The sequence below is a fragment of the Lynx canadensis genome, chromosome B4 (assembly GCF_007474595.2).
Source record: "Lynx canadensis isolate LIC74 chromosome B4, mLynCan4.pri.v2, whole genome shotgun sequence".
Taxonomy (NCBI): domain Eukaryota; kingdom Metazoa; phylum Chordata; class Mammalia; order Carnivora; family Felidae; genus Lynx; species Lynx canadensis.
Genome location: NC_044309.1, coordinates 138,162,182 through 138,189,474, shown reverse-complemented (window position 1 = coordinate 138,189,474; position 27,293 = coordinate 138,162,182). Strand labels below are relative to the sequence as shown.

At 57.7% G+C, this 27,293-nt stretch overlaps 1 protein-coding gene across 1 annotated transcript in view; it reads left to right on the top strand.

Moving 5' to 3' along the window:
- The first annotated feature begins 3,553 nt into the window (after positions 1-3,553).
- The window catches only part of CERK (ceramide kinase), a 50,113-nt gene continuing 26,373 nt past the window's right edge, over positions 3,554-27,293 (top strand). The window contains exons 1-2 of the mRNA XM_030322323.2: positions 3,554-3,611; positions 5,421-5,582. Of these exons, the coding sequence (XP_030178183.1) occupies positions 3,554-3,611; positions 5,421-5,582 (220 nt within the window). The remainder of the gene's footprint in view (positions 3,612-5,420; positions 5,583-27,293) is intronic.

Sequence of the window (27,293 nt, the reverse complement as noted above, 5' to 3'; positions counted from 1 at the left end):
TTTCTCCTTCTGTGGCGGTGGCCGTGCAGCAGGCTCAAAAAGCAGCCCCGTTCTGCCCTCTCCTGTCCCCAGACCCACCTGTGCCCTGCCGCCCGCCCCCCCCCCGCCCCGTTTACGGAGTTACCAGGGCCCCTCCCCCACCCCCACTGCTCAGATCACTGCCTCCTTCCCTCTCAATTCCTTCAGAGATCGCACATATAAAAAGACAAGCATGCGAGAGCGAACTCTCCGCCTCTCCTTATCTGTCTGAAAATCATAGTTTACGGCTTCTGCTCTGCTCTGTCCCTTGAAGCCCTGGGCACAAGGTCAGGTTTTCCCCGCCCCAACCCCTGTTCCACCTTACCAGGGCTCCTCCCTGGGTCACAGGTGCCACCCCGGGGGCCTCCCCGGGCACCTGTCTCCAAGTCTGCACCCCCTAAAAGGATCCAAGGCCACATTGCACCAGCCAGAAGTGGACACTTGACCCCAGGCCCTGGGCAGGCAGGCTCGCCTGTGGAAGACGCCCTCACTGCCTGAGCCTCAGCTCCCCTCCCTCCACCCCCTCCACCCCCATCCCCCACCCTCCCCAACAATCTTAGCTGACTCTCGGGCCCACTGGGATGCCCACATTCCTTCTGGCTTCAGGGTTGGAGAGGAGGGATCTCCCACCCTGAACTGCCCCAGACTTCACCCGACGGGAGCCAGCCTTTTCCCTGGGAGGGTCTGCTTCTGAGCCAACAGCACCCCCCAGGGACAGCGGACCGGTCTGCCCCCCATCGGGACAGCATGGATGCAAGGAAGGGCTTCAGGGCCCCACATCCCTGTTCCGTTCCCAGGTCCCCTGCCGGCCCCTGGAGCCCCCTGACCACGGTCCCTAGGCTCCCGGGAAGTGTTGGGCACCCCGCCAATGGAGGCGGTCACCCTGGCAGCCTCCCCCTGCTGTGGCACTCCCCACAGCTCCCAGACGTGCCAGCAGTCCTGATCCCTGCCCCCCTGTGGTATTCTTTGTGGCCGGCCGGCCCCACCTCACCAGGCTTTCCAGTTCCCACCCTGTGGCCACCACCCCTTGGCGGCCACCCCGATTCCAGCCCTGCCCCGGCTTTCCTCGGTGGGCAGGTCGGCATGCCCCGGGGGTGAACACAGAGGCCCCGCCGGGGCGCCCGGAGCAGGGGTGGGGGCAATGCCTGCTGAGGGTGCCGGCTGCAGCTCCTGTGGCCTTCTGTTCTCATGTTTTCAGACTCTCCACACCAGTGGGACCCTGGAGCACCCACCCCTCCGTTTCCCTTTCTGTATAACTCGAACAGGTGAGGTTAGTTCGGTGGGTCTCAGTCTCTGCATCTGTGGAGTGGGGTAACTAACTCCCACTTCTAGCCGCTACTGTCGGGGTCACGTGTGTGTGCAACGTGAGGGCGAACGTTTTGTAAATTATCAGCTTACCCTCTACGCGTCCAGGCCTCTTTGGGCCCAGGATGTGTCTTCCAGGCAATCGGCCTCGACAGGCCATAGGTGGAAGGCCCCTCCTTGAGGGCGGAGGGCAGAGGGCGGCATTCCTGGCAGCCGGTGCAAGGGGGCAGTGTCCCCCGCCCCACCCCAGCGGCCAGTCCAGCGCCAAGTCACGTGGCTGACTTCCTGGGGAGGAAGCCTGGAAAGATAAGCAGGGGGCTGTGTCACAGTAAAGAAGGCCAGCGGCTTCTGGGACACGGGCAAAGTAGGTCAGAGGCTCCGTGGGAGACGGTGCTAGAAGGTGCTGCCAGCTCCAGGTCCCCGCTGGTGGCCAGGAGGGGGCCGGCCGGTGGACAGGGTGGTGGGTGTTGCCGCTGCTGGTCAGGATGTCTGCAGCTCAAGCTTGCGGACCGGACCCGGGACAGGGACAGGTGGTAGGGCAGAGTCTGAGCGGCTGAGTGCCTGCCCCTCTGGCCTCGCTGGCATCCAGGGCATGTCTTAGCCCCCGTGGAGGGCTGGGGCCAGCCGTGCACACAGTGGGCCAGTGACGGCCTGGGGACCAACACTGTCCTGCAGCACCACAGGTGGGACTGGGGCCACACAAGGGGCGGCTTGAGTGGAAGCCTCACGGGGTGAGCTGCTTGGGGGTTCTGTGGCATGACGGGGGGGCGAAGGAGAGGCCGAGTAGGGGGTTCCCAGGCAGACATTACAGGCACGGCATCTGGGCCAGCGCTCGAAAGGCATTCCTGCAGGACAGAGGTGAGAGAGGGGGCCAGGAGGCCATCAGGGGGGCTGAGGGCACAGGCCCGAGTGCCAAGGGCTGGGTCGCCCTGGCCTTTGGAGGTTCACGTTGGCTGTTCTGCTGGGTGCCTTCAGAGCTCGCCCGTGCCGGCCCCACCGGGACTTAGCACACAGCAGGGGCCTGGCACCTGCTTCGGGGCCCCAGTGCCACGCTCACCGTCACGGGCACACAGCGCTCACATGGGCTCTGACCCCTGCCCGGCACTCCTCCCACCCAGCCGACTGCAGGAAGCGTCGTCTTCTGCCAACTCGGCCTTCGCTGCATTTCCTTCTTCCCCTGCATACAAGCGAGGGGTCCTGCCCCGGCCAGGTCCCTCCTCGCCAGCCCCAGAACTCCAGGCCCCCCAGGGCGGAAGGGGCTTGCAAACCACCACGGACAGCACGGCTTAAACAGGAGAAACGTATTTTCTCACCGTTTCAGTTTGGAGGCTAGAAGCGCAAGGTCAAGGCGCTGGTGTGCTGGCTTCCTCTGGGGCCTCTCTCCCTGGCTCATAGGCCGCCAGCCTCTTCGTATGGCGGACCCAACGCGTGTGAGTTCTCCTGGTCTCCCCGTGTGTCCACACTTCCTCTGGTGAGCACACCAGTCAGGTGCCTCATTTTACCTGAATTACTTCTTTGAAGGCCCTGTGTCCAAACAGTCACATCCGAGGCCCCTCCTCCAGGCCTTGTCAGTGTTTTGCGGTTGACCCCACGCCCCCCCTGCCCCCACCCTGCAGAGGCGGGGCCCCCAGTCATCTCTGGCTACGGGCCTGAATTCACGGGCTGATGTGTGGCATTAAAGGGTCTCTAAATAAATAACCTGGGAGGGGCAGGAGGAACCCAGCCCCCAGAAGCCACGGAAGGAGGCCCTGGGAGGGAGGCTGGCATTGCTGAGGCCCTGTATGCCACCCACACTTCCCTGCCATCCTTCGCATGCTGTAGCTGGGACACCGGCCCCCGCAGGCCCTGCGGCCAGGGTTTCCAGAGCAGTGTCCCATCCGCATTTCCTGAGCCTCAGAGCAGCAGCCGTGGGAGGGAGGCCGGGCAGGGTTTCCTTCGTCCACCCCACCGGGCTGGAGATAGGGCATGGTTGCCCAAGGGTGGGGCTCGGACTCACACCCCGCCTTCTGCCCTACCCTCCCTCCCTGCACCTGGTCTGGATGGGAGGGGGGTGGGGTTGGGCTCCTGGTGAGGAGCGAATCACAGGAGCTGGCGGGGTCATACCTGGCTTGGGGCCACCCGGGGCCAAGCACAGGCATGGTGGCCCACCCTTCCGCCATCTGCAGCGGAGGCCCTGCAGGAGGAGCCAAGGAGACACGGGGCTGGGCAGGGAGAGCTGAGAGAAAGGCAGATGGCTGTCCTGGGCCCCTGTAGTCAGACCTCGGTCACTCTGAGCCCTGTGCCTTCAGGCAAGTTACTCAGCTTGCCTGACAGCTCCTTGGTTGGTAAACCTGGGTCAGATGTGTGCACGTAACAAACACCGGTGCTTCCTATGCGCTGGGACCCTCTCAGCGCTAGGGCTACGGGGAGACACGTGTCCCTGTCCTCCTGGAGCTGGGTGGGGAGGAGCAGACACGCTATGAGGGCAGGCCCGGAGCCCTGCTGGGGTGGGCTGCGGCAGCCGCCCACACGGAGAAGGAAGGGTTGAGCAGGAGAAGGAAGGGTTGAGCTGGGCCAGCGATGAGGGAAAGACCGTGGGGGCACAGAGGTCAGGAGGGCACCTCCCCATCCTTGGACCTGCTCAGCCGTCTGTCCCACCCCCAGCCGCCCGGCTCTCTCCCAGGCCTTTAGGAGGAAGACCTCCTCCAGCAAGCCTCCTCAGGGGCAGTCTATCCTCAGCCTGGATGTGCAGGGTCCCGGGTGAGCATGCCTGCCTCACATGCTTCTCCTTCCCTTACCGCTGAGGCCCCCAGAGCCTAAAAGTGTCCCCCTCCGGAATGTGGGAGGGCAGCGCCTGCCTCCCGGTAACCCCGGAGCTGGGCCTATAAGCAGAGACGGTGGTAACTTGAGTGGTGGGGGGAGGGGGGCAATAGGGCTGGCACCTCCTATGGGTGCCTGTCCTGGGCCTTCAAGCTTACTTCCAAGGAGGAAGATAGAGCCAGCTCGGCTCTGGAGAGAACGAGGGATCCCAGAGGAGACCAGATGCCGAAATTCTAGCCGCCCATCCACACGGCATCCCGAATGGCCTTAGGTGCCCTGCGCTCACCTGGAGGGCCAGGCCTGCCCGCCGCCCCCGCAGACGGCCCAGGCAGCATTTCTGCGCCAAGGGAGGAAGGGCCACCCAGACCCCGCCTGTCTTTACGACCCGCCAGGGAGGGGCTACTGAGTTCGTTGCACGCGCGGCAACTGTGACCCGGACCCAGAGACCAGCCGCAAAGGGAAGCCACCTCCTCTCGGACCAGCACCAGCGCCCTCCAAATGCTCCCCGCTCCCCAGAGAGGGCCCCCGGGTCGACTCCCTTCCCTTCCTCGCACCCCAGGCCCCCTCCTCGATCCCCTGTCCGGCCCCTCTTCTCCTCTCGCCTAGCCCCTCCCGTCCCCCCACTCTGCTGCTCCCAGGACCCTTCCCGTCCCCCCCCGCCCCCCAGGCCTCCCTCCTCTGTCCCGTCCAGCCCCTCTTCTCCCCCCACCCGGCCTTTCCCCGGTCCCCCCGGCCCCACTCTGCAGCTCCCAGGACCCCTTCTCCGCCCCCCACCCCACGCAACCCAGGCCCCCTCCTTCTCTCCCCCCCATCCAGCCCCTTCCTTCCTGTCCCACCCCCCCCCACCCCCGCCTGCAGCTCCCAGGACCCCTCGGCCCCCGCCTTCGCACCCCAGGCCTCCTCCTCTCCCCACGCCCGGCCCCTCCTCTCCCCCCACTCCGCCCTTCCTCGATCCCCCACTCCCTGCAGCTCCCAAGACCCCTCGGCCCCGCTCCTCGTACCCCAGGCACCTCCCCTCCCCCTCCCCGCCCCTCCCCTGCCCCCTCCCGGCCCCCTCCCGGCCCCCTCCACCCCCGCCCGGCCCCCTCGTCGTCCCCCGCGGCCGCCCTGCGTACGAGGTGACGCAGCGCCGCCCGCCCCGCGCGCACCCGCCGCCCCCGCGCCGCCGCGCCGCCAGCCGCCGCCGCCGCCGCCGCGCCGCCCCAGCCCTGCCACCCGGTCGGGCTCCAGGGGCCGCTAACGGTCCCGCGCCCCTCGGCGTCCGCGCCCCCCCGCCCCGCGCCGCGCCCGTGCCCGAGCAGGCGGCGCCGGCGGGCGACGGGCGCGATGGGGTCGGCGGACGCCGCTGCGCTCGTTGCTGTGTGTGAAGCGGCAGCGCTGCGCCGTGAGCCTGGACCCCGCGCGGGCGCTGCTGCGCTGGTGGCGGAGCCCGGGGCCCGGAGCCGGCGCCCCCGGCGCGGGTGAGTGTCGTCGCCGCAGCACCGCGGGTCCGGAGGGGCGGGGCGCGTCCCGGCGCCCTGGGGGGGGCTGTGCGCTCTGGGGACCCCGTGACAAAGGGCGAGTCGGGGCGGTGCTGGCGGGGAGGGCCGGAGACCCGGCGCCCTTGGTCCCTCGCGCGGGATGCCACCCCGGCGGGGAGGGCTGCGGCCCGGGACGCGTCTCCCGATCGCGGCGGCATCGCGCAGACGGGCCCGCAGATATCCAAAGGGCACCTTCTGGGTGAGATGGGTTACGGATGGATCCCGAGGGGCGCCGGCGCGCCGCGCTCGGTTTCGGTTTAACCCAAGGACCGACGCTTTTCTTTCGCCCGGGTCCAAACCCGGGAGGCAGCCTTGCAGGGTAGGGGGTTGCTGTTGTAGAGAGTGGAGGAGAGGGCTCGGGGCCTTCCGTCTGGGATGTGCTGGGGCGGGCGGGGGGGTGGGGTGGGGGGCGTGGTGGGAGTGGGTTTTGGTACAGCGGGCTGGACACATGACCTTCAGAGGCCTTCTCCTTTCGGAGAAGTGTAATTTGGATAAAAATGGAAAGGACACACCCGGCCCAGGGGACACTCTCCCCAAGGAGAAGGGACCAGGGGCTCCCTGGCAGAGCTGTCTGCTGGCAGAGGGAGGGCAGAGGCTTAATGAGATGTCATTTGATCCCGAGAGGGAGGAGGAGGATTACCGAGGGCTGTGTTGGACAGTGGGAAGGGGGAGGCTTCCGAGGCCGAGAAACCCGGGCTGGCCAGTGTGGGTGTGTTCACTTCATTCATTCTCTTGTGCAAGTTTTATCCGGGGCCTGTTGGGGAGGGTGCGGTGGTATCCTAGCCCTGGCTCAGTGCCTGTGGAAAAGTCCCTGCCGCAGTGGGTCATTTTCCCTGGAAGGAAGCCAGAGGGGTGCACCTGCAGGGGCACGTGTGTCTGAGGAGAAGACCCCGGCCGGTGGAGGCCCATCACCGGGGTATGGGTGGGGCCAGCAGCCTTCACTTAGGTGGCGGTGTTTGAGCAGAGAGCCGGAGAAACCCATGCACCTGGGGAGAGGTTGTCCAGGTGGGAAGAAGAGTAAGGGCCCTAAAACCAGGCGGGAGGTGGATGTCAGCCCAAGGTATCCCAGGGGCTGACATGGGACTCCTCTTTGGCTGTGAGGGCTTTATCCGGCTTAACATTCTTAAAGGATCCGCCGAGAGCGAACAGAGGGAGCTCAATTCCGGGGCTCCTGGCCTTGGCCAGGCAGGAGTGGGGGACGAGCAGGGCGGGGTGTGCGTGAGGCATGTTAAGCTGAGTGAGGGCAGCAGAGTCCAGGATTGCAGTGCACTGAAGTCACTGCACAAGATGCAGCAATTTATTGTTTTAATTATTGGGGGTGGGGGTGGCAGATTCTCTCGTGGGCAGAGTTTGGGACACCCTGGGGTGCTCCAGGTGCTTCCTGACGCTGAGGTTGTGAGGCTCACGGGTTGGAGGAGGGGTGGGCCGAGCCGAAACAGGCGAGGCCGAGGTCAAGCGCGGCCTCAGACCCGTGGCCAACACTTGGTTTCCGGCCTTGGGGTCACCGGAAGCACTGTCTGCAGAGAGCCTGTCTCTGGCTGGGGGTCTGAGAGTTTACTCTTGTGCGATCTTACTGATGTCCCTCTGGGAGAAATGTCTTGCGTCAGGTATCACCCTGGGGCTTCTTTGCACCACCCACCAGGGCCCCGTGTCTTGCTCTAACGGTGCCTGGCCCGGCCCCGAGGGCTTTGAGCATCTCTGTACATTTCTGGGCTCGAGAATGGGTCCCTTCCGTGCGGCCATCGTGCTGCCGTTCCACGCGTGTCGTGTTCACACACAGCCCCAGCCGGGCAGGTGTTCTCGTACTTTACATGCGGAGAGACCCAGCTATGGGGCATCTAAGTAACTGTCCCCCCGGTGGTCCACACGTGAGCTTGGTCCCCGCCAGCCACTGGCAGTGTGGCCCCATCAAGCCTCAGCGCCGCGTGGACACTGGACAGACCGCACCCCCGTGGGTTGTCCAGGTGGGAAGTCCCTCGTTGCCTGCATTTAGCGCCGGCACCCTTCGCCAGCTGGTTTCCGGTGGTCAGACTCTGGGCCTGCGTGGGGGCCGTGCCGCCTTCGGTCTGCTGGCTGCTGGTTCTCTCTCTCGGGAGAGGTATTGTTTTGCATCTACGGAGGGTGAAGGCGCTCTGTGCGGGCTCATCTGGAGCTTTCTCCCTGGAGGGGCCGGGGCTGCGGGCGCCCTGGCCGGGGGGCTTCCTCCAGGAGGAGGTCTGTTCCCGTCGCTGTTTTCCGACACCAGCCACCGCCCTGGGTGAGCAGCACAGAAACTGCTGCGCCAGCTCGTTGGGTTTTCTTCGCTTCTCCGCGCCCGCAAAAGGGAAGCGGGCCCGTGGCAGATGATTGCATGCTGGAGGTCAGTAGGGTCGGGACGTGCACCAGGCCACAGGAGAGGTCAGAGAGGGGAGCCGAGTCAGGGCCGCGGGGTGCGGCCACGTGGGTCATTTCACCCGATCCTCTTGTGTCTCGAGAATATCACTCCTGTTTTCTTTTTTTTTCTTTTTTTTTTAACGTTTATTTATTTTTGAGACAGAGAGAAACAGAGCATGAATGGGGGAGGGTCAGAGAGAGGGAGACACAGAATCCGAAACAGGCCCCAGGCTCTGAGCGGTCAGCACAGAGCCCGACGCGGGGCTCGAACTCATGGACCGTGAGATCATGACCTGAGCCGAAGTCGGCCGCCTAACCGACGGAGCCACCCAGTCGCCCCTATCACTCCTGTTTTCAGGCGTGAAACCTGGAAGCCGTGAACTGATTGCTCCCAGAGGCAAAAGGTGTACAAAAGGGAGCTAGTGGTTTGATCCAGGCACGTGCTCTTTTCTCCGTGGCCTGGTGTTTGAGACGAGGACGAAGTGAGGTCGAGGGAATTGGGGGCAGAGTTGTCTGGTCTCAGAGCGGACTGCCCCTAAGGGCGCGTGCGGTGAGAGCAAGTGCTCCTGGGTGCCGGCCTGGTCGGAAGTGGAGCTGACTGAAAACAGGAAACCGGGCAGAGGCCTCGTGTGTCAAAGGGGGTCGTGCTAGTTGAACTTGAAACAGACTGTAGCTATAGCTGGGTTATACCCCCAGACTCTGAATGTGTTCTCTTAGTGTCGGGGCTGGCAGGAGTGTGTGTGTGTGTGTGTGTGTCCCGGGGGGTTGTGGTGGGGGGTGGACTCGGCTGGTGCTCCACGGTTGGAGGAGAAGAGAACCCTCTCCTTCCTCCCAATGGCCCCACCTGGCTGATGGTGAGCTCCTTGGTCAGGTCACTGCTGTATTTATAAAGCGTGTCTCTGATACTGCCTGTGCAGTGCCAGGCAAAACGTAGGTAAGCCACAGACACGGAAAGTTTAAAATCTAGAAAACACAGAAAGGCACGCACACAAAAACTACCCTTAGTTTTACCCTCAGGCAGTGAGTACTATTTGGTGTTTCTGTCTATGTGAATACACGTGAAAGAAAAGCTGGGGAAATATAGTGTAGAATGTTTTCTATAGTATTATTTACTCACTTAAAATATGACTTTTAAAGTCAACTTTATTGGGGCGACTGGGTGGCTCAGTCGGTTAAGCACTGGACTTCGGCTCAGGCCATGATCTCGTGGTTCGTGACTTTGAGCCCCGTGTGGGGCTCTGTGCTGACAGCCAGGAGCCTGGAGCCTGGTTCACATCCTGTGTCTCTCTCCCTCTCTCAGCCCCTCCCTGGCTCATTCTGTGTCTGTCTGTCTCTCTCTCTCAAAAGTAAATAAACATAACAAAATATTTAGGGGCACCTGGGTGGCTCAGTCGGTTGAGCAGCAGACTTCGGCTCAGGTCATGATCTCACAGCTCAGGGGTTCGAGCCCCGCGTTAGGCTCTGTGCTGACGGCTCGGAGCCTGGAGCCTGTTTTGGATTCTGTGTCTCCCCTCTCTCTCTGTCCCCACCCCACTTGCATTCTGTCTCTGTCTCTCTCAAAATAAACATTAAAAAAAATTTTTTTAATATTTAAGGTCAACTTTAATGAGGTATAATTTGCATACAGTAAAATTCACACATTTTAAGGATGTAGTTTGGGGAATTTTGATCAGTGTCTGCACCTGCCGAAACATCACCCTATCAGGATACAGAACCTTCGAGTCACCCCAGAACCTTCCTCTGGTGCCCCATCCCTCGGTCTCTGCCCTGCTTTATCACCGGGGACGGATTTGACTTCTAATAGAATTTCCTATAAGTGGAATCATGTGATACGTGCCCTTCCTGTCTCTGGCTTCTTTGTTTCGCTTAATCATTTTGCACTCACAATGATCAGTGGTCGGTTCCTCCTTATCACAAGGTAATACTGTGTTGTCTGAGTAAACCAGTTTGTTTATTCACTGTGTGGATTTGGGGGCCATTTCCAGTGTTTGGTTGCATGAATAAAGATGCTGATCATTTGTATAAAAGTCCTTTGGGGGGGGTATATACTTTCTTTTCTCTTGGGTGTGTATTTAGGAACAGAGAGCTGGCATATCTTAAAGACATGATTTTTCTTTGTCGTGCAGTGTTTCATTACATGAACATTACAAAATGCCCTTTTCATTCATTGATAATGTAAAAGTTCCTCAAAATCAGAATTGGATGGATTAAAGATTTTCATGTCAAAAATTAGTCCAAGAAAACAGAGGATAAGTTATAGTGTTGGAATGTGGGAAGACCTCCCTAACCAAGGTGAACTCCAGAATGCCTACAGAAAAATCTGAATTATTTCAATAAATAAAAATCTTAAGTATTTTTGGTAAGACTCCATAATTTAAAAAACGATGGGGATGATGTTTGCAACAAATATGATAGACAGTGAAAATTAAGAAAACATTAAAAAACTTTTTTTAATGTTTTTATTTATTTTTGAGAAAGAGGCACAGAGCATGAGTGGGGGGAAGGGCAGAGAGCAAAGGAGACACAGAATCCGAAGCAGGCTCCAGGCTCTGAGTTGACAGCATGGAGCCCGACATGGGGCTCGAACGCATGAACCTCGATTTTGTGACCTGAGCCGAAGTCAGACGCCCAACCGACTGAGCCACCCAGGCTCCCCAAGAAAACGTTTAAACATATAAAAATTGATTTAAAAAATCCATTGCAAAGAACGCATACAGGCCGTTGACAGAAGTAAACAATTCAAGGCTGGGTGACGAGCATCTGGGTAGATACTGAAGCCAAAGCGGCATAAAGAACGGAGCCACTTGTGACGGGTGTGTGAGCCGCTTTGGGAGATTAATCTGGCAACGTTTTGAAAATATTTCTTAAAATGATCTATTATGTGACCCATCCGTCTCACATCTGATCAGTTACCTCAAGGAAGAACACTAGTATTTAAGGAACCGTCTTTCATGCTGTAGAAGATAACATCTTCTCTTTGTTTATTAGGATGCTGTTAATATTTTTTACTCCTACCCCCCTCCCCTTAATTTTTCTTCTCTAACGGTCCAGATTTTTGCATAACAGACTTCCCGACAGTGAAGTTGGTTTCTGCCTTTGGCCGTTTCATGAGCCTCACTCCTACAGTCACCCTGACTTCATGGTCGGCGTGATCGGCCTCGCGCGGACATAGTGCTTTCTCTGCATCCTGACTTCTCTTGAGCCCCGGTTCCAAGTTTCTGACGACCTCTGATTCCACGCCGGAGACAGCCATTGGTGCTTGCTCTTCTAGAAGGGTCTCCCATGTGCGCGGCTCCGTGGCGCCACGGGCTGCCCGTTGCCGGTGCTGGGCTTGCGTTCAAGGCTTCCGGATCTGACCCCGTGGTCCCCACCCCACCTGCTGCCTTCTGGTTCAGCACCGCCTCTCTCTGCCAGGTGCTTTTCCTTCCTGTTTCCGGGTTTGAATCTTACCTTCCAGGCCTGGCCCTGCTGGTACTTTGCCCTTCGGCAATCTTTTTCTTTTGAGTTTCGTACAGCCCGGTTTGTACCTCTCTGCTAGTTATTTCTCTCTGCTTTGTGTGGTGAGTTGGGCTTTTTACATTTTTGTCTGTGTTTGTTTCCTCCCCTGCATTCTCCCGGAGGGCAGAATCCTGGGTCCTCTGGATACTGAGCAGCAAGGGGGGTGGGGGATGCAGACACAGCGGGTCCCACCAGCAGGAAAAGGTGGGGGGGGGGGATTCCAGTAGTGATTTGTTGCTCTGTTTGCTTATAAGAACCAGCCCTCGCTTTTCTCTGAAGGGGAGTGGGTTTGAAACCATGGGGAGTGACTAGGAATCAGAAGAGTTTGTGCAAAGCCCACAAATTCTCCGCGGTCCCGAAGGGTGACACTGCAAGTGCTGTCCCTCGAATGCCCGCCCGGTGTGTGCTGTGGAAATCTTATTTGTGCCCCATTGCGAAGGCACGAGCAATGCAGATGGCCAGATTATATAAAGCCAGCGACCTGCACATTTCGATATGGAGGACTCTCAGTATATCTGAATAGGGAATGAATGGCAGTCCTCTCTACCTGTTTCAGAAAAAAAGAATCCAGATTTGGGTACGAGCCTCTATGGGAAGAGGGGCACAGCTTTGCAGTCTTAGCGGATGTCAGAAAACAGCAGGCCTTCCCAAAGTGTCCCCTTAGGCCCTCGCCACCGTTATTGTCGGTAGCTGAACGTGGTCGTAAAAATGGTAATTTTTCGGAGATTATTCAAGGTTAACTTCTATGTGTTGCTCAAAGATAGGTCTCCAAACGCTTTCTTAAAGGGCCAGATGGCAAATGTTTTAGGCTTTGTGGGTCACAGTTCCTCAGCTCTGCTGGTTTAGCACAAAAACAGCTACAGATGGTGTGTGCATGAATTCACGTGGCTGTGTGCCAATAAAACTTTATTTATAAAAGCAGGCAGCTGGCTGAATTTGGCCTGCAGCTTGCTGACCCTGCTCTAAATCATTATTTGCGAACAGGGAATAACCATGTGATGTATTGTAAAAGCAGCTGATCCAGATGACAAAAAATATTTTATCCTTCAAAACAAACAAGTGAACAGATCTAGTCATCTGGAAGAACCGATACTGCGGTTTGGGAAACACACCCACTCGGGTTCTGGTCCCACCATGCCCTGCTCTGTAAGCGGAAAGCCCATCCTCCCTCTGAGAAATGGTACATCCCTGTGCAGACTGGCCTTGGGCATCAAAATTGGTCTATTTCCTTTCTCTCTGACCAGTTTCACACAAACCTGCCTACACCCCACCAAAGTTTGAAGTAGCGCAAGAACAAAGGAGCATGTCAGAGTGATGTAGTCTATGGTGATACATGTTCCGTGGCACTGGAAAGACTGTGTATTCTGCTATTGTTGGGGGGGGGGGGGTTGGAGAAATGTGATGGATCCTATTGGTTGATGATGGTGTTGGTTGGTTCTTAATATCCTTGCTGATCTTCTGTTTCATTGTTCTATCAATTGTTGAAGTCTCCAACTATAATTCTGGACTTCTCTAGTTTGCCTTGTAGTTCTGTCAGTTTTTGCCTTATGTATTTTCCTGCTATGTTGTTTGATGCATACACGTTCGAGGTTGCTATGTCTTCATTTGGGGTTGACCCTTTTTCATTATGTAATATGCCTCTCTGTTTCAGGTAATTGTCTTTGTTCTGAGGTCTACTTTATGTATTAATAAGCCACTCCTACTTTCTTTTGATTAATGTTTTCATGGTGTGTCTTTTCCATCCTTTTACTTTCTACCTGTTCCATTGGTAGATTTGCAGTGAGTTTAGACCACATACAGTTAAGTCATGTTTTTAAATCTCTGTCTTCTTAATGTAAATTTTGATATGTTAGGGTTTAAATCTGCCATTTTATATTTTGTTTTCTGTTTTTCTTTCTGATTTTCATTTTTCTGTTTTCTTTTTCCTGCCTTCCTGTGGATTACTTAATTTTTTTTTTTTAGAATTAGGTTTTGGTTTATCTGTACGTCTTTATTAGTTTTATATTGTTGTAAAATATCTGTATTGTTTTGGTTCCAGTTTAGTGTATGTGCTGCTGAAGTGAACACAGTCTGTATTCTTTTTTTTTAATGTTTATTTATTTATTTTGAGAGAGTGCACATGCCCGCACGCATAAGCAGGGGGAAGGGCAGAGAGAGAGGAGAGAGAGAATCCCAAGCAGTCTCCATGCTGTCATTATGGAGCCTGACCAGGGGCTCAAGCCTGTGAACCATGAGATCATGACCTGAGCCAAAATCAAGAGTCAGACACTCAACTGACTGAGCCACCCAAGCACCCCAATTTGTATTGTTTTTTAATGCGTTTCTTTGTGTAGCCTCTGAGTGGTTGTCTCCAGTGTTGGTTTATGTAAATGTAACTCTCCCCAGCCTGCTGGTGCTGTCATTTTACCTGTTTGGGTAAAATATAGAAAGCTTACCTCTGCATCACCCTACTCTCCCCTGTTTTATTGTATAAGTGTCTTGATCTTTCCCTCCGCGGACATTTAGAACCACATTAGTGTTACAATTTTATCTTCAATCCTCAAACATCATTTAGGAAAGTCAAGAAAAGAAGGAAGTTCTGTTGGGGCACCTGGGTGGCTCAGTCGGTTAAGTGTCTGACTTCAGCTCAGGTCATGATCTCATAGTTTGTGGGTTCAGGCCCCATGTCAGGCACTGTGCTTACAACTCAGAGCCTAGAGCCTGCTTCAGATTCTTTGTCTCCCTCTCTCTGTGCCCCTCCCCAGCTTGTGCTCCCTTTCTCTCCCTCTCTCTCTCTCTCTCTCTCTCTCTCAAAAATGAATAAATAAACATTTAAAAGAGGAGAAGGACATTCTGTTGTATTTGCCTTTATCTTTGTTCACCATAATCTTTCTCTTTCTTTTTTTCAGGATCCTTCCATATTTTTTCCTTTCTGCTTCCTCTAGCCATTCTTCAGGAAAGGTCTGCTAGCAGCATGTTCTCTTGGTATTCCTCTAGCTGAGAATGTCTTGATTTCTCTTTTATCCCTGAAGTATATTTTTGCTGGGTATAAGATTCTGGGTTGACAATTCTTTTCTTTTGGCACTGGAAGAATATTTTGCCACTTCTTTCTGGCCTTCCATGGTTGCTGCTGAGAAATGCACTGTCACTTGAATTGCTTTTCCCCCTATAGGTAAAGTGCTGTTTCTCTCTCATTGACTTTAGGATTTTTTTCTTTGACTGTGATGTGATTTTCAGAAGTTTGGCTACAATGTGTCTTGGTTTGATTTTCTTTGTAAGTTATGTCTTTTATGTTATGTAAGTTATGTCTTACAAATTTGGGAAGTTTTCAGCCATTATTTTTAAATTCTTTTTCAACCCATCTCTCTCTACTTCTGGGACACTGGTGACACAACCATGAGATCTTTGTTTATAATTTCACAGGTCCCCAAGGCTCTGTTCACTTTTTAAAAACTATTTTTCTCTGTTGTTCGAATTGAGTAACTTCCATCATTTTATCTTTCAGTTCAGTGATTCTTTTCTCTGTCCCTCCGTTCTGTGTTCAAGTCTACCCCCCTGCTTTCTATTTTGGTTATTGTGTTTTTATTTTTCAGTTCTCAGATTTCTGTCTGGTTCATTTTTTATATCTTTTCTTCCCTTGCCGAGTCTTTGTAGGCCTTCGTTGGCTTTCCATGTGTAATTGCTCAGGGAATGTTCTCATCTGCTCGAACGGTGCTTGCCAGTGTCTGTGCTATCTCAGTGTTGGCCTCTAGCGACTGTCATTTTCCGTTCAGTTGTAGAACTTCCCAGTTCTTACCGTGGTGACTGATTTTTTATCGAAACCTGGACATTCTTGTACGACGTAATGAGACTGGATCTTATTTAAATCTTCTCTTTTAGCTGGCTTTCTCTGACACTGCTCCATCAGGGAAGGGGTGGCTAGTTACTGCCAGGTGGGGGAAGAAGTCCAGGTTTCCCTTGGCCTTGTTGGCAACCAAGGAGGGGTCCCTCATTGCTGCTGATGGGGTGGGAGTCCTCTCTGCCCCCCCACCAGCCCTCCACGGATACTTCCTCGGCTGGGAGGGGTGGGATGCCTTGCGACTGCTCCTTACGGGGTCTCCCAAGATCTGGGTGGGTGGTCAGAGCCCTGACTCCCCACTGTGTCTTCTCTGACGCCATCCCAGCAAGGAGGCCGAGGGCACCTGGCTCCTGCCGGGTGGAGGTAAAGGCCAGCTCCTTTTCTGTCTCCTGGGGGAGTGAGGCTTGTTACCAGCTGGCTGGATGGACATTCCAGCTGCCTACGTGGGTTTCTCTCACATCACCCTGGCTGGGAGCGCTGGGGGACCTCACGAACCCCTCCGTGGAAGTCCAGGCTCCCGGTCAGCCTTTATTAGTGTGTGTGCAGGTGGGGCCAGTGTTTTCTGTGTGTTTCCTGGAGTAGAGCTGTTCTGGTCTAGAAGTTTCCTGTCATGCTGTTCTGTCCTTTCCCTCGTCCTCTGGCTGTTGCTGGAGTTTTGTGCCTGCGCCTGTTGGCATCTCCAAGTTGCGGGATTCTTCAACCAGATGTGTGAGGCAGAAGGAAAACCCAGGGAACTCGGCCCCATTTCCTTCCCTGGGTCCCTCCCTGGGTCCCTCCCTGGGTCCCTCCCTGGGTCCCTCCCTGGGTCCCTCCCTGGGTCCCTCCCTGGGTCCCTCCCTGGGTCCCTCCCTGGGTCCCTCCCTGGGTCCCTCCCTGGGTCCCTCCCTGGGTCCCTCCCTGGGTCCCTCCCTGGGTCCCTCCCTGGGTCCCTCCCTGGGTCCCTCCCTGGGTCCCTCCCTGGGTCCCTCCCTGGGTCCCTCCCTGGGTCCCTCCCTGGGTCCCTCCCTGGGTCCCTCCCTGGGTCCCTCCCTGGGTCCCTCCCTGGGTCCCTCCCTGGGTCCCTCCCTGGGTCCCTCCCTGGGTCCCTCCCTGGGTCCCTCCCTGGGTCCCACGGTCCCAGAGCCCCCCTTCTTCTCCTACCCTCCAGAGTCCTGCCGTCTGTCATACCTGACTCAGGAGGAGACACGGGGAAAAGGGCACCTAGTCCATATTCTCAGAAGTACAGTTCCCTGTGCATTTTCTAGAAATACTTTTTCTTGGGGCGCCTGGGTGGCTCAGTCGGTTGAGTGTCCGACTCTTGGTTTTGGCTCAGGTCATGATCCCAGGGCCATGAGTTTGAGCCCCATGTCAGGCTCCACGCTGATGGTGCAGAGCCTGCTTGGGATTCTCTCCCCCCACCCCGCCCCCCCCCCGCCCCTCTCCCCTGCTTATTCTCTCTCTCTCTCTCTCTCTCTCTCTCAAAATAAATACAGTTTTTAAAAAATACTTTTTCTCTCTGTTCTTTAGAATGCATTATTCCTACTGACCTATTTTCAACTCCCCTGACTTTGCTGTATCGTAACCATTTGGTCACTGAGCCCGTCAGTGGACTTTTTATTTCAGATGCTGTACTTTAATGCTGTATTCTCCATTTGTTTCCTTCAGGTGGTTTCTCTTTCTCTCCCGAGTACTGCTGTCTCTCCGATCATCTCAGCTGTACCTCGCTGAGCAGGGTCGCAAGGGCAAGTTGAGAGTCATTACCCGACCTCCAGCATCCAGGCCACCTCAGCTTGGGCATGCCTTGTCTTCTCCCCGGAGACTGTCGGCATTTCCTGGTTCTTGGTGTGTTGATTAATCTGTATTCCAGACATTTCAATATCCTGTCGTAGGACCGTGAGTCCTGTTAAAATCCTTCGGAGAATTTTCTTGAACGGGTGCTCGGCGAGGTTGGGCTCGGATGCCCAGTGCGTCTGATACGGTGGGAGGGGTTTCTGCGTCAGTCTGGCGCTCGAGGCCTTTGCCATCCTGCTGGGGAGCCGCGCTGACGTTTGTCACGCGGGGGAGGCTGGGGCCCGGTGCTGGGGTGTGTGGCAGCTTGGGTCCCACGGCGCGTCCGTGCTTCCTGCCTGTTCCGCACCTGAGCAGCCAGGCGTGTGTCTGTTCACACCCAGAGCCAGGACACCCTCCCCAGCCCTCTCCTCTGCCCTGCTTGGGCTCCTGTGCCCAGGCGGACAGGTGTGATGCTGTCCGCATGCAGCTGGAGACCAGGAGGAGAGGGAGACTCCCGCCCCACACCGCTCGCTCTCCAGGAGCGGCTTCTCTGGCCTTTTGCCCTTGGAGTTCTCAGTGAGTTGTCTTTCTCCCATCTTGTCCCCAGCTCCTAGTCCTGATCTGTGGGAGACAGAGAGACGGGTCGTGGGCCTCCCCCACCCCTGCAGGACTGGGAGCCTCCACGCTGCTCCGTGCCTCGCGAAACCCTCCCCACAGCCCTCGGGGTGATCTCACTATTGTCCCCGTTGCAGAGACAGCCACCTGCGAGGGTGTGGATCCCGGGGTTGGGGCCCCAGCTGGCCTCTGTAGCCGGTGGGGTCGGACACAGCCGGTGCTTGGAGCGGAAATCTGCCGGGTCCTCAGTGGGCATCTGCTGCCGGGCCCTGTGGCTTCGGTCCTTTGGTCACAGGATGGGGACGCTCACCCAGGGTTGCCCAGGGTCTGAGGAGTGTAGAGGCCGCGCAGGTGTGGACGGGGCCCAGGTCACAGGGTGGGGAAGAGCCAGGGCCAGAACCCTCGGGGGCTCACTCAGTCCCTCTGGGGACGGTGTGCTGCGGGCTGGCTGGTGTGGGAAAGCTGGGTGCGGGAGGCGGGCTTGGCTTCGGGTCAGAAGAGGGTGAGGAGGGTGGTGGGGTCGGGAGGAAGCTGGAGACTGTCAGGGAGGGTTCCTCTGCGAGCATCCACAGGCGTCTCCTGGGTGCCACAGGGGTGGACAGACAGGGTCCCTGCATGTGCGTGGTGCAGGCAGACCGTGACCCCCCAGGCTGGGTCCTGGGACTAGGTTAGGGTGGGTTCAACGGGGGACGGACTCTGTTTAGTCACGATGTGTCCCCAGACACACTCCGGGGGTGCCTGGCTGTCGGTTGAACGTCCGACTGTGACTCAGGTCGCGATCACGTAAAGATTGAAACTTCAGGCCTCTCCTTGTGTGCAGTGAGCGGGCCTGAGGCCTTGAGGTGGGCGGGGGCCCTTGGGTCCCACAGGCCCCGCACATGCAGGCACGCAGTAGGTGCTCACACAGTGTCCGTCCGTCTGTCCCCTGTACCTCCCTCCAGCCTCCCCTGGGCAGGCCACAGCTTGTCCACGCTGGCGAGGTCGTGGTGGAAAATCTCCTCCTTGACACGTATGCCGCGGGAGATGCCCTGTGACGCTCGCAGAGAGGTTGGAAACCGATCGCATTTCTGTATTTCCTCCACGTGCTTTTTGTCCCCATTAGAAATCCACGTTCCGCTCTTCCGTGGAGGCCACGTAAGCCTGTCCTCTCCCTGCTCTGAGCTGATGCGCAGCTGCCGGTGACGCCACGCAGGGCCGGGGGACAGTCTGTGGTCAGGAGGAGCCTTGCAGAGGTGCCGAGGGCAGGTGCCGAATGGGGGGAGGGTGACCGCGGTGGGGGCAGAGCCCCCGGAGGTACCCGGGGACCCAGGCCGTGTCCGTAGCCTCGCAGCCAGGCCTCTGGGTCCGTGGTCGTGCGGTCACACCAGCAGGTCACTCCCTGCTGCTTCTTCGTTGCCCGTCTGCCCAGCGGGGGCAGTAATCGTGCCCACCCCCGGCGGCCACGGAGGGTCATGCGCTGGAGTGCTCCCGCGGGCGGGAGCTGGCACGCGGCCGTGCTCTGCAAAACCATCTGGGCCTGCCTCCCCAGGGGCCTCCGTGTGACTGCGCCCTTCCTCCCCGTCACACCCGCATGCTGTCTTCTGGCTCTGGGTGGCCACGCCCGGTCGCTGCAGGGCCCTTCGGTTAGAGGCCCGCCCGAGACTCCGTGTCCCCAGATGCTGCGACACGGAGTGACCCTGGGCGCGTGGGCGCGAGTTATCCGGAGGTGCCAGCAGGCGCTTTCCCGCTGCCGTTGTCAGACCGAAGCAGACGTTGAGGGATGTCCCGAGGCGCCAGCACACAGGGCACCGGGAAAGCCGCTGTCCCCACTCCCGCGGACTCCCAGGAAGGCCGGTCTTTGCCCCGGTGGAGCGGCGTTCACCCTCCGCCCGCAGGGAGCATCACACCGTCTGGAAGAGCCGTGCAGGGACAGGACTCGCGGAGCAGTCGGAGAGAGCGTGCGGGCCCGGATGTGGCAGCAGGAGGGCCAGGGACAGAGTGACCACTCGTGCACGTGGTGTTCTTGGGTCCCCGTGACAGCTGTGGGCGGACGCCCCGTCCTGGAGCTCAGGTCCCTTCAGCAAACGTGTGCCGAGTGGGTGTCGCAAGGAAGCGTGTTCGCGTCGTGCACAACCGAGCACGGAATCGGCACGGGTGCGGCCTGCCCGGACGTCTGGGCCCCGGTCCCCGGGGCGGCCCCCGTTGCTCGGGCTCCCCGGGGTGGGCGCGCGGGGGCTCTTGGGCCGTGACTCTTCCCCTGGGCCTCACCACCACCTGCCTCCCTCCCAAGCGCAGGCAGGTTCAGACTTTGACCCGGGATGGCAGGCCGCTCCCTGGGTGCCGAGAGCAGGTGCGGTGGCTTGCTCTGGCCTGTCCGCCTGCGGCCTCCTGCGCGGGGCCTGGTGTGAGACATGGGGCCGGGGAGCACAGCTGTGCCCTTGACCGTGAACGTGCTTTTGTTCTGGTCCCTCGTCGGCCTCCTGGGGGTCTGCGGGGGCCCTACTGAGTGGGACGCTCCAACTGGCACGACCCTGCCCCATCTCTGTGTGTGTGTGTGTGTGTGTGTGTGTGCATTCACACACATGGGCCGCCCTCGTGACACACACGAAGTCCCCCTCCTGTTGGGTGTGCGAGGCTGCTGTGTGGGCTCAGTTTCGTCCGGGAACTTGGGACGGGAACTTGATTGACAGCAGGCACGGTGTCTCCTCGGGGTGGTGACTGTGGAGCGAATGTAGTCGAGTGGGTTGCAGTGAGCGCCGTGGAACAGACAGAACGGACCTGGCAGGGGAGATCACAGAGGGCAGAGCCCTGTCGGCTGTCCCTGGGGGCCCTGCCGGGATGCCATGGGGCTGGCTGTCCCCCGGGCATCGCTCGTGACGCTTTGGGAATGTGGTGGCCATTCGCTCATCACCCTTAAGGGAGGGTTAACTGCCAGTCAGCACACAGCCACCCTCCCCGTGAAGGGGGGCACAGCGGAATCATATCCGCCGTCGGCAAAGCGCCCAGACTTTCAGCCGGGATTTGGTTGCAACATTTCAGGCCATTTTGGGAAAGGACTTCATTGCGTGAGAACATTTTTTTCAGTTTGTAATCATTGTAATATTTGAGCCAGTACCAGTGGCCCTTGAGGTGAATTGCTTTTTTATTATTAGAAGATGTCACGATGGACTGAACGCACGAGGCTGGGCGTCGGAGTCCGGCCGAGGGCTGACAGGGCGAGTGGGGGGACTTGTGGCAGCCAGCAGGTTCTGGGTCACAGGAGCTGAGGAGACGGATTATTTATGAAATGTGCAAAGCCTAACAAAATGACCTACCCTAGTGTAGTATTTATGAGGACGTTCTTATAAATGAAGCGTGAGTCCTTCAGAATTAAAGACGCAAACACAGGTTGCTGTACTTGGCTGCTAAGTTATTGTTTAACAAAAAGCCGCCTCGCCGACTTCTGAGTGGTTTGTGGCTGTTCACCTGCATCCCTCGTGGCCTGGGTCGGGCCCAGGGGTTGAGGTGGGGGCCCTTCGGGACCCAGCGTGGGCAGGCAGGGCCGGCTCAGAGGCCAGCGTTTCGGTGGCTCGTCCCGGGCCTGCTGCTCACCGTCTGTGACCGGGACAAGGGTTAGGATTAGGGTTAGGGGTTAGGGGTTGGGGTTAGGGTTAGGGGTTAGGGGTTGGGGTTAGGGTTAGGGTTAGGGTCCTGGGTGAGGCCTCCTGCTGAGTCGTCTGAAAAGCGAGGACCGTATTTACCCTTTGAGTTGTTGTGGGGATTATACGCACGTACCCGTTTAGCACACAACTGCACTCGCAAACCAGCAGGCTCACTGCTGTGTTACCAGGCCCCAGTGTAGAGCCAGTGCGTCCGCGTCCCACAGCGAGACAGCGCCAGGCCCCCGTGAGGGGGTGACCCGTGGGGGCACATCGGCAGGCTTGTCCTCCAGGAGCTGTGACCTGGCAGGGCGGCAGAGGGATGACCGCGTATTTGCGTGGATGTGTGTGCACAGCGATCACGGGCAGGGTGTGTGTGGGGACAAGGGAGGGGGCCTCGCTGGGGAGGCGTTTAGGCTGGGAAGTGGGAAACCCTGGGTGAGGCGGGTAGCCGTGTTCGTGGTGGGTGTGTGTATCTCCCCAGCACACTGGTTAGGGGTTCCGCACTCCAGGGCAACCTCGTAAGTTCATTCTGTGCTACTTTGGAATTTGTCATGTTGGGCAAGTGGTAGAATTCATCATCAGTGAAGAAGAGGTTAGAGTGAGTGTCCTATCCTGAGATCGGTGTATAAGATGTTTAATGGCGTAGAATAAAAATATCAAATACGTATTCAAAATGTATGGTTTTCTGTTTCTAATCTGGTTGAAAACGTGCCTCTTCTGTATTTTCCTTCATTTTGAACTTGCTCAGTTTTGACAGCCTTGCAAAAGCTGATGCGACTTGACATTTCACTTCTAAGCGTTAGCAGCGTGTTGCCAAACTAGACCTTGGTCGCACACCTTCGGAGGACACTGTGCTGATTGGCGGTTTCGAGTCCCGGGTGTGGGAGGACGCAACGAAGAAGACACTTGTAGCAAAACCCGTGTGTTTCCGTCACATCGTGATTTCCTATGGCTGGTATTTCTTCTGCTGATTCCTCAAAGCCGGTGCTGCCCTGGGTCCCTTTGCCCACAAACTCGCAGTGACCGTCTGGGTTTAATGACCCGTCACCCACATCTCTCCACTTTACTCTTCGAACACAAATGGCTCTTTCTGTCCTTGGACTTTTCTCTCTGCAAGTGCTCTCACTGCGGAAGTGACATGTGCCGTTCCATGGAGAGAGAGTCTGTTGTCATTAATAAATAGCATCTCTTTAGTTCTCTGTTTATGATCAACTTTACTGGAACATCTGTTTCTCACAATTTGCAGTATCTGTAGAGGGTAATAAAACAGTCTGTTTCTGTTGGGATCCAAATCCAGCCTTCTCGAGAGCAGACATAACTGAAACCGTATTAGCACCAGGACGGACAGCCAGGGGGCTGGTTTCCAGTGTTCCCCACGGGGCGCACGGACGCAGAGCCCCTGCCTCGGGGAGGCGGCAGGTGCAGGCGTCTGGAACGAGCCGGCTGCCAACCGCATGTCAGGTTGCGTGGCGAGTTTTCTGTCTGCTGGCCCGATGCAAGTTTCTTTCTGAAATGTTTCACGCCGACTCAGGATGTGGATTGGGCCACGCCCGTGAGCCCGTGACGGAATGCAGGTTCTCGGAGCATCACTGACTCATCTGGCAAGTTGGAAACGCCTTTTCAAATGCCAGCTTTTGAGTTGCTGCTTCGGGGCACTGAGGTCAGGTGTCCCCAGGACGCGTCTGTGACATAGATGCGGGTTCCAGCTCAGCGTGCCCCTGGGACAGCACCTCCTTTGTTTGAAACTTTTTTTTGTCTGGTGGCATAACAATGTATTCTTGGGAAATTCAGTTTGAGGAGACAGGGAAATATTTTCGTGGAAGTTATGTCCAAGCCATCATGAGTGGGTAGGTTTTCTGGATGGTTTTGTGGAACATTCTGTTACCGTCTGAAGCAAGAGGGTGTGAGGTTAGGCAAGGTCAGGAGGCCTGGGGAAGGTTTAGGGCAATTGAGGGGGACAGAGCTGGGCTGGCGGGACCAAGTGACTAAAGCCACAGCGTGTCCACAGAACAAATCGTGTGTCCGTGTGCCAGCCCAGCGTCCCCCGGGAGTGGCGAGCGGGCAGGCAGGGCCAGAGGTCGGGGGATGAGCAGGCTGTTGTGTCCAGTGTGGCCTCCAGTCCCCCTGCCCCCAGCTGCACACACACACACACACACACACACACACGGCCTGGAGACAGTTCCCACGGGGCCCGGGGAGCCCACGGAAGATTGGGCAGGCAGGCTCTGTTGGCAGGCTGCCAGGAGGTATCTGGTGGCTCCCGGACATTTGATCATTTAGTTGTTCTCTCTAATCACGTTAGGGGACCCCCACCCCCCGGCCCACCATGGCACCGGCCGTGGGAACCATCCCCGAACTGGGACGTGCCGGCTCTCCCGGCGGACCCAGGCGGCTTCCGATTTCTGTGTGGTCTCACCTGAACACGCGAGATGCCGTGGCTCCCGTCGGTGGCTGTGGCCGCCCCCCCCCCCCCCCCCCGCCGCCCACCGGGAGCAGGGTGCGGAGGACCCGTGTGCCCATCAGCCCGGCTGGGTCGCAGCTTTGGTCCAGTCCTGTTAGAGGGCGGTGCCCACCCAGGTGGACTTCCTTTCCCATCTCAGGCATTTGTAAGCCTCACCAACGAAGAGACCATCTCGGTGTGGTGAGTTAGCCCAGCAGAGGCCTTGTAAAGCAGACCCGTGACGCCGTGGGGTCTCTGCACGGCTCCTTTAGGGTTCGGCTAAGCTCTGGATGAAAATCTCCAGCTCCTGTCGGAGGATCTGTGCTCATTTCCAGCAGCCGTTCTGAGTATGTGCTGCCTCGGCCTCGTGCGGACGCCGGGACGGGAGGCAGGGTGCGGGGAGCGGGCTTTGCCAGGAAGGCGGACGGTGGAGGGGCCCCGACAGCCGCACCCCCGGCCCAGGGTGTTGCATGAACCTGCACGGTGAGCAGCAGGATGTCTGAACACGGTCCTGACCTGGTGGGAGAAGCCCGCGAAGATTCAGACATTCGGACGGGGCGGTGCCGCGGCCACATTTGCGTCTACGCGCCCTCGGGGGCCTGAGGGGCCAGGCAGGGAGCCACCCCGGGGCAGAGAGGAAGTGAGACAAGGGCTCCTGGATGGCTGGGCAGGTGAGCACAAGCATGGGGCACTCTTCACCGACTTGGGGACACAGCAGGGAAGGACGTTTCTGGAAAGGGGCAGCACAGTAGAGAAGATAGGTTTAGGCTTGGAAGGTTGTGTGTGAGGCTCCCCTGGGACGTACACACGCACACGTACTTGAGACCCCACGAGGGTCTGTGATGTAGGGGAGCGCTCAGCGGCCCCCGCCTTTCCCCTGTGCTCCCAACACCGGCCCTTGTCCCCTCCTGTATTTCTGTTTAAAGAGCAGGTTGCTAAGCGCATTGATGCCCCAAGGCACTGGTTCCCTGTCGGGTGATGGTGCCCCCAGGAGACACCGGCTCACGTCTGGCAATGTTGGGGGCACCCCTGGCATTCCTGGGTAGAGCCCAGGGATGCGGCTCAGGTCCAGCCCAGGACAGCCCTTGAGAAGCCCTGGTCTGGGGAAGTTTTGTGGCTTCCAGAATCTTCTAGTCCTTTGGAGATACCTGTCTATCCCCAAAGCATGTTTCACTCAAAAGCTTTTTGTTGTTGTTTGTTTTAGTTTATTCATTTATTTTTGAGAGAGAGAGAGAGAGAGAGAGCGTGAACACGAGCAGGGAAGGGGCAGAGAGACAAGGAGAGAAAAAATTTAAAGCCGGATCAGCACTGAGAGTGCAGAGCCTGACGCGGGGCTGGAACTCACAAACCGTGAGGTTATGACCTGAGCCGAAGTCAGACGTTTAACCAGCTGAGCCACTCGGGCAGCCCCATTCAAAAGTTTTTAAAAGGAGGCGTCAGGATGTTACTTTTGTAAAGCGAAACGTGACTCCCTTGACCCTCGGCCACTGCTTCCTCTGCAGACAGGGCCACGATCAGCTCGAAGAACTCAGTGATGAGGGGTAAGACCCTGAGGGTGATTCCACCCAGAAAATGCTTGGTGAGTCAGCAAGGAAAGTGCACATCCTGGTCCGGGTCAGGCGGGACTGCTGTCCCTGATGGGGGGGAGGGGGGGGCCGCCGCAGGGGGCAGGCCAGGCTGTGGGACGAGCCAGCATGTGCCCCGGGCCCCCGCGTCTTTGTCTCGTGAGTCCTGACGGGGACGTTGCCGCACAGCGACTTGGCCACCAGCCAGGTCCAGTCTGGCCGGGAAATCGCCCTTCTTCAAGGCAGGGCTCTCATCCTGCCTGTCGCCTCATCTTGCTGCACACTCTCTTACAGAAGCCCATTCTTTTCTCGCTAGTCTCACGGGCAGCGGGAGAGTCTGCAAAGCGCAAGTAAACGTTGGAGAAATGGTAGCATCATGTGGAAAATGACAAGTGCCCCAAATTCCCATTAAGCTTTGCAAGACATTCTTCCAGGTGTTACACGTGTGCCAATTTATTGTTGTTCCTGCCCGCGCTTTGCGTGTTCGCGCGACACATGCTTTCGGGCCTGGATGCCCCGCTGGGCCAGCTCGTGGAGGCATTTTGCCCTCGGAGGACCACGGTGGTCCCCCTGCTGCCCCCAGGGACTGACCTCGGAGGAGACGGACGGAAGCCGGGTGACATTTTCTGTGTCCTGCAGGGACGTGCTGTCCGTTTTCTCAGACTCTTGATGGAGTCCTTCGCCTCCTAACTAGAGATGAAAGTTTTAAAGAACAGAGCCTCCGGCCCATGGTTCGCACCTGTGCATCGAGCTAGACAAGAAACAGGGGCCACTGCATTGAGGGCGTTTCAGTGCAGGTCCTCAGCTGAGCACAGAGGAGGGGACAGGAGCCCCCACCTTTGTGTCTCTGCCAGAAAGGACCCTTCTCACCCCTGATCTTATTTAACCTCCTAAATCCCTAGGGGTCTGATGCTGTCCTCACGTACGGTCGTGAAATGCTACCAGCTTAACGTGGTTACTGGCAGGGCCGGGTAGCCAGGCAGAGCCCGCCCTCCGGGGCCACGGCCACGGCCACCACGCCCTACTTCCTGGGTTCCTCCGAGGGGCAGCCTCTAGGCCAGACCCAGTACTCTGTTCCTGACAATCCTCAGTGAAGTGTGCAGACAACAGGGTTTTGTTTTGTTTTGTTTTTTAACATGTTATTTAGTTTTGAGAGAGAGAGAGAGAATGAGCAGGGGAGGGGCAGAGAGAGGGGGACAGAGGATCCCAAGCAGATTCCATGCTGACAGCAGCGAGCCCGACACAGAGCTCGAACTCATGAACTGTGACATCATGACCTGAGCTGAAGTCGGATGCTCAATGGTCTGAGCCGCCCAGGCTCCCTGATAACAGGGATTTTTACTTCTCCGTTGGTCTCAGTCCCTCTTTGGAGAAGACGGTTCTGTTTACTCCTCTGTGCTCCGTGTGAGAACAATACTCGGGGAAAACAGCAGGTCCTGCTTTCGTAGTTCTGTCTTGTTCTCACCCAGGCAACGGGCAACTAGGCTTAATGTAACAGAGGACACGGGGGTTCGTCCCAAAGGCTCCCTTGTGTCCTGACCCTTGGCCTTTCCCCCACATTTCAGTTACCCAGGAGCAGACCCACGTCAGACCAGGTCTCCCTTTGCTCAGAGCCCTCTGAGCTCCAGCGCACCCGAGTGAGAGCCCCACCAGCCTCGGAGGCACAGGCTCCCTGTCCCTCTGTGCGTCCCTCCGTCCCTCCCCTCCCCTCCCCCTCGGCTCCTGCTTCTCTCCCAGGCCACCTTCTGAGTTGCGCATCCTGGCCCCATTCCAGTGTCTGTTCAGACCCTGAGTCCTGCCCTGGGCACCCCTGCTCCGCACATCGGCCCCGACGTCAGCACGGCGTGCCCTCTGTCATCTCCCCTGCACGCTGTAGGAGGGCGGGGTGGGGCCTCCGGCGGGGACCGTACGTGGTGCCCATGGGGGTTGTCAGAGCCGAGGTCCTGTCATTGGTGCGTGGGGCGTAGCGGGCTC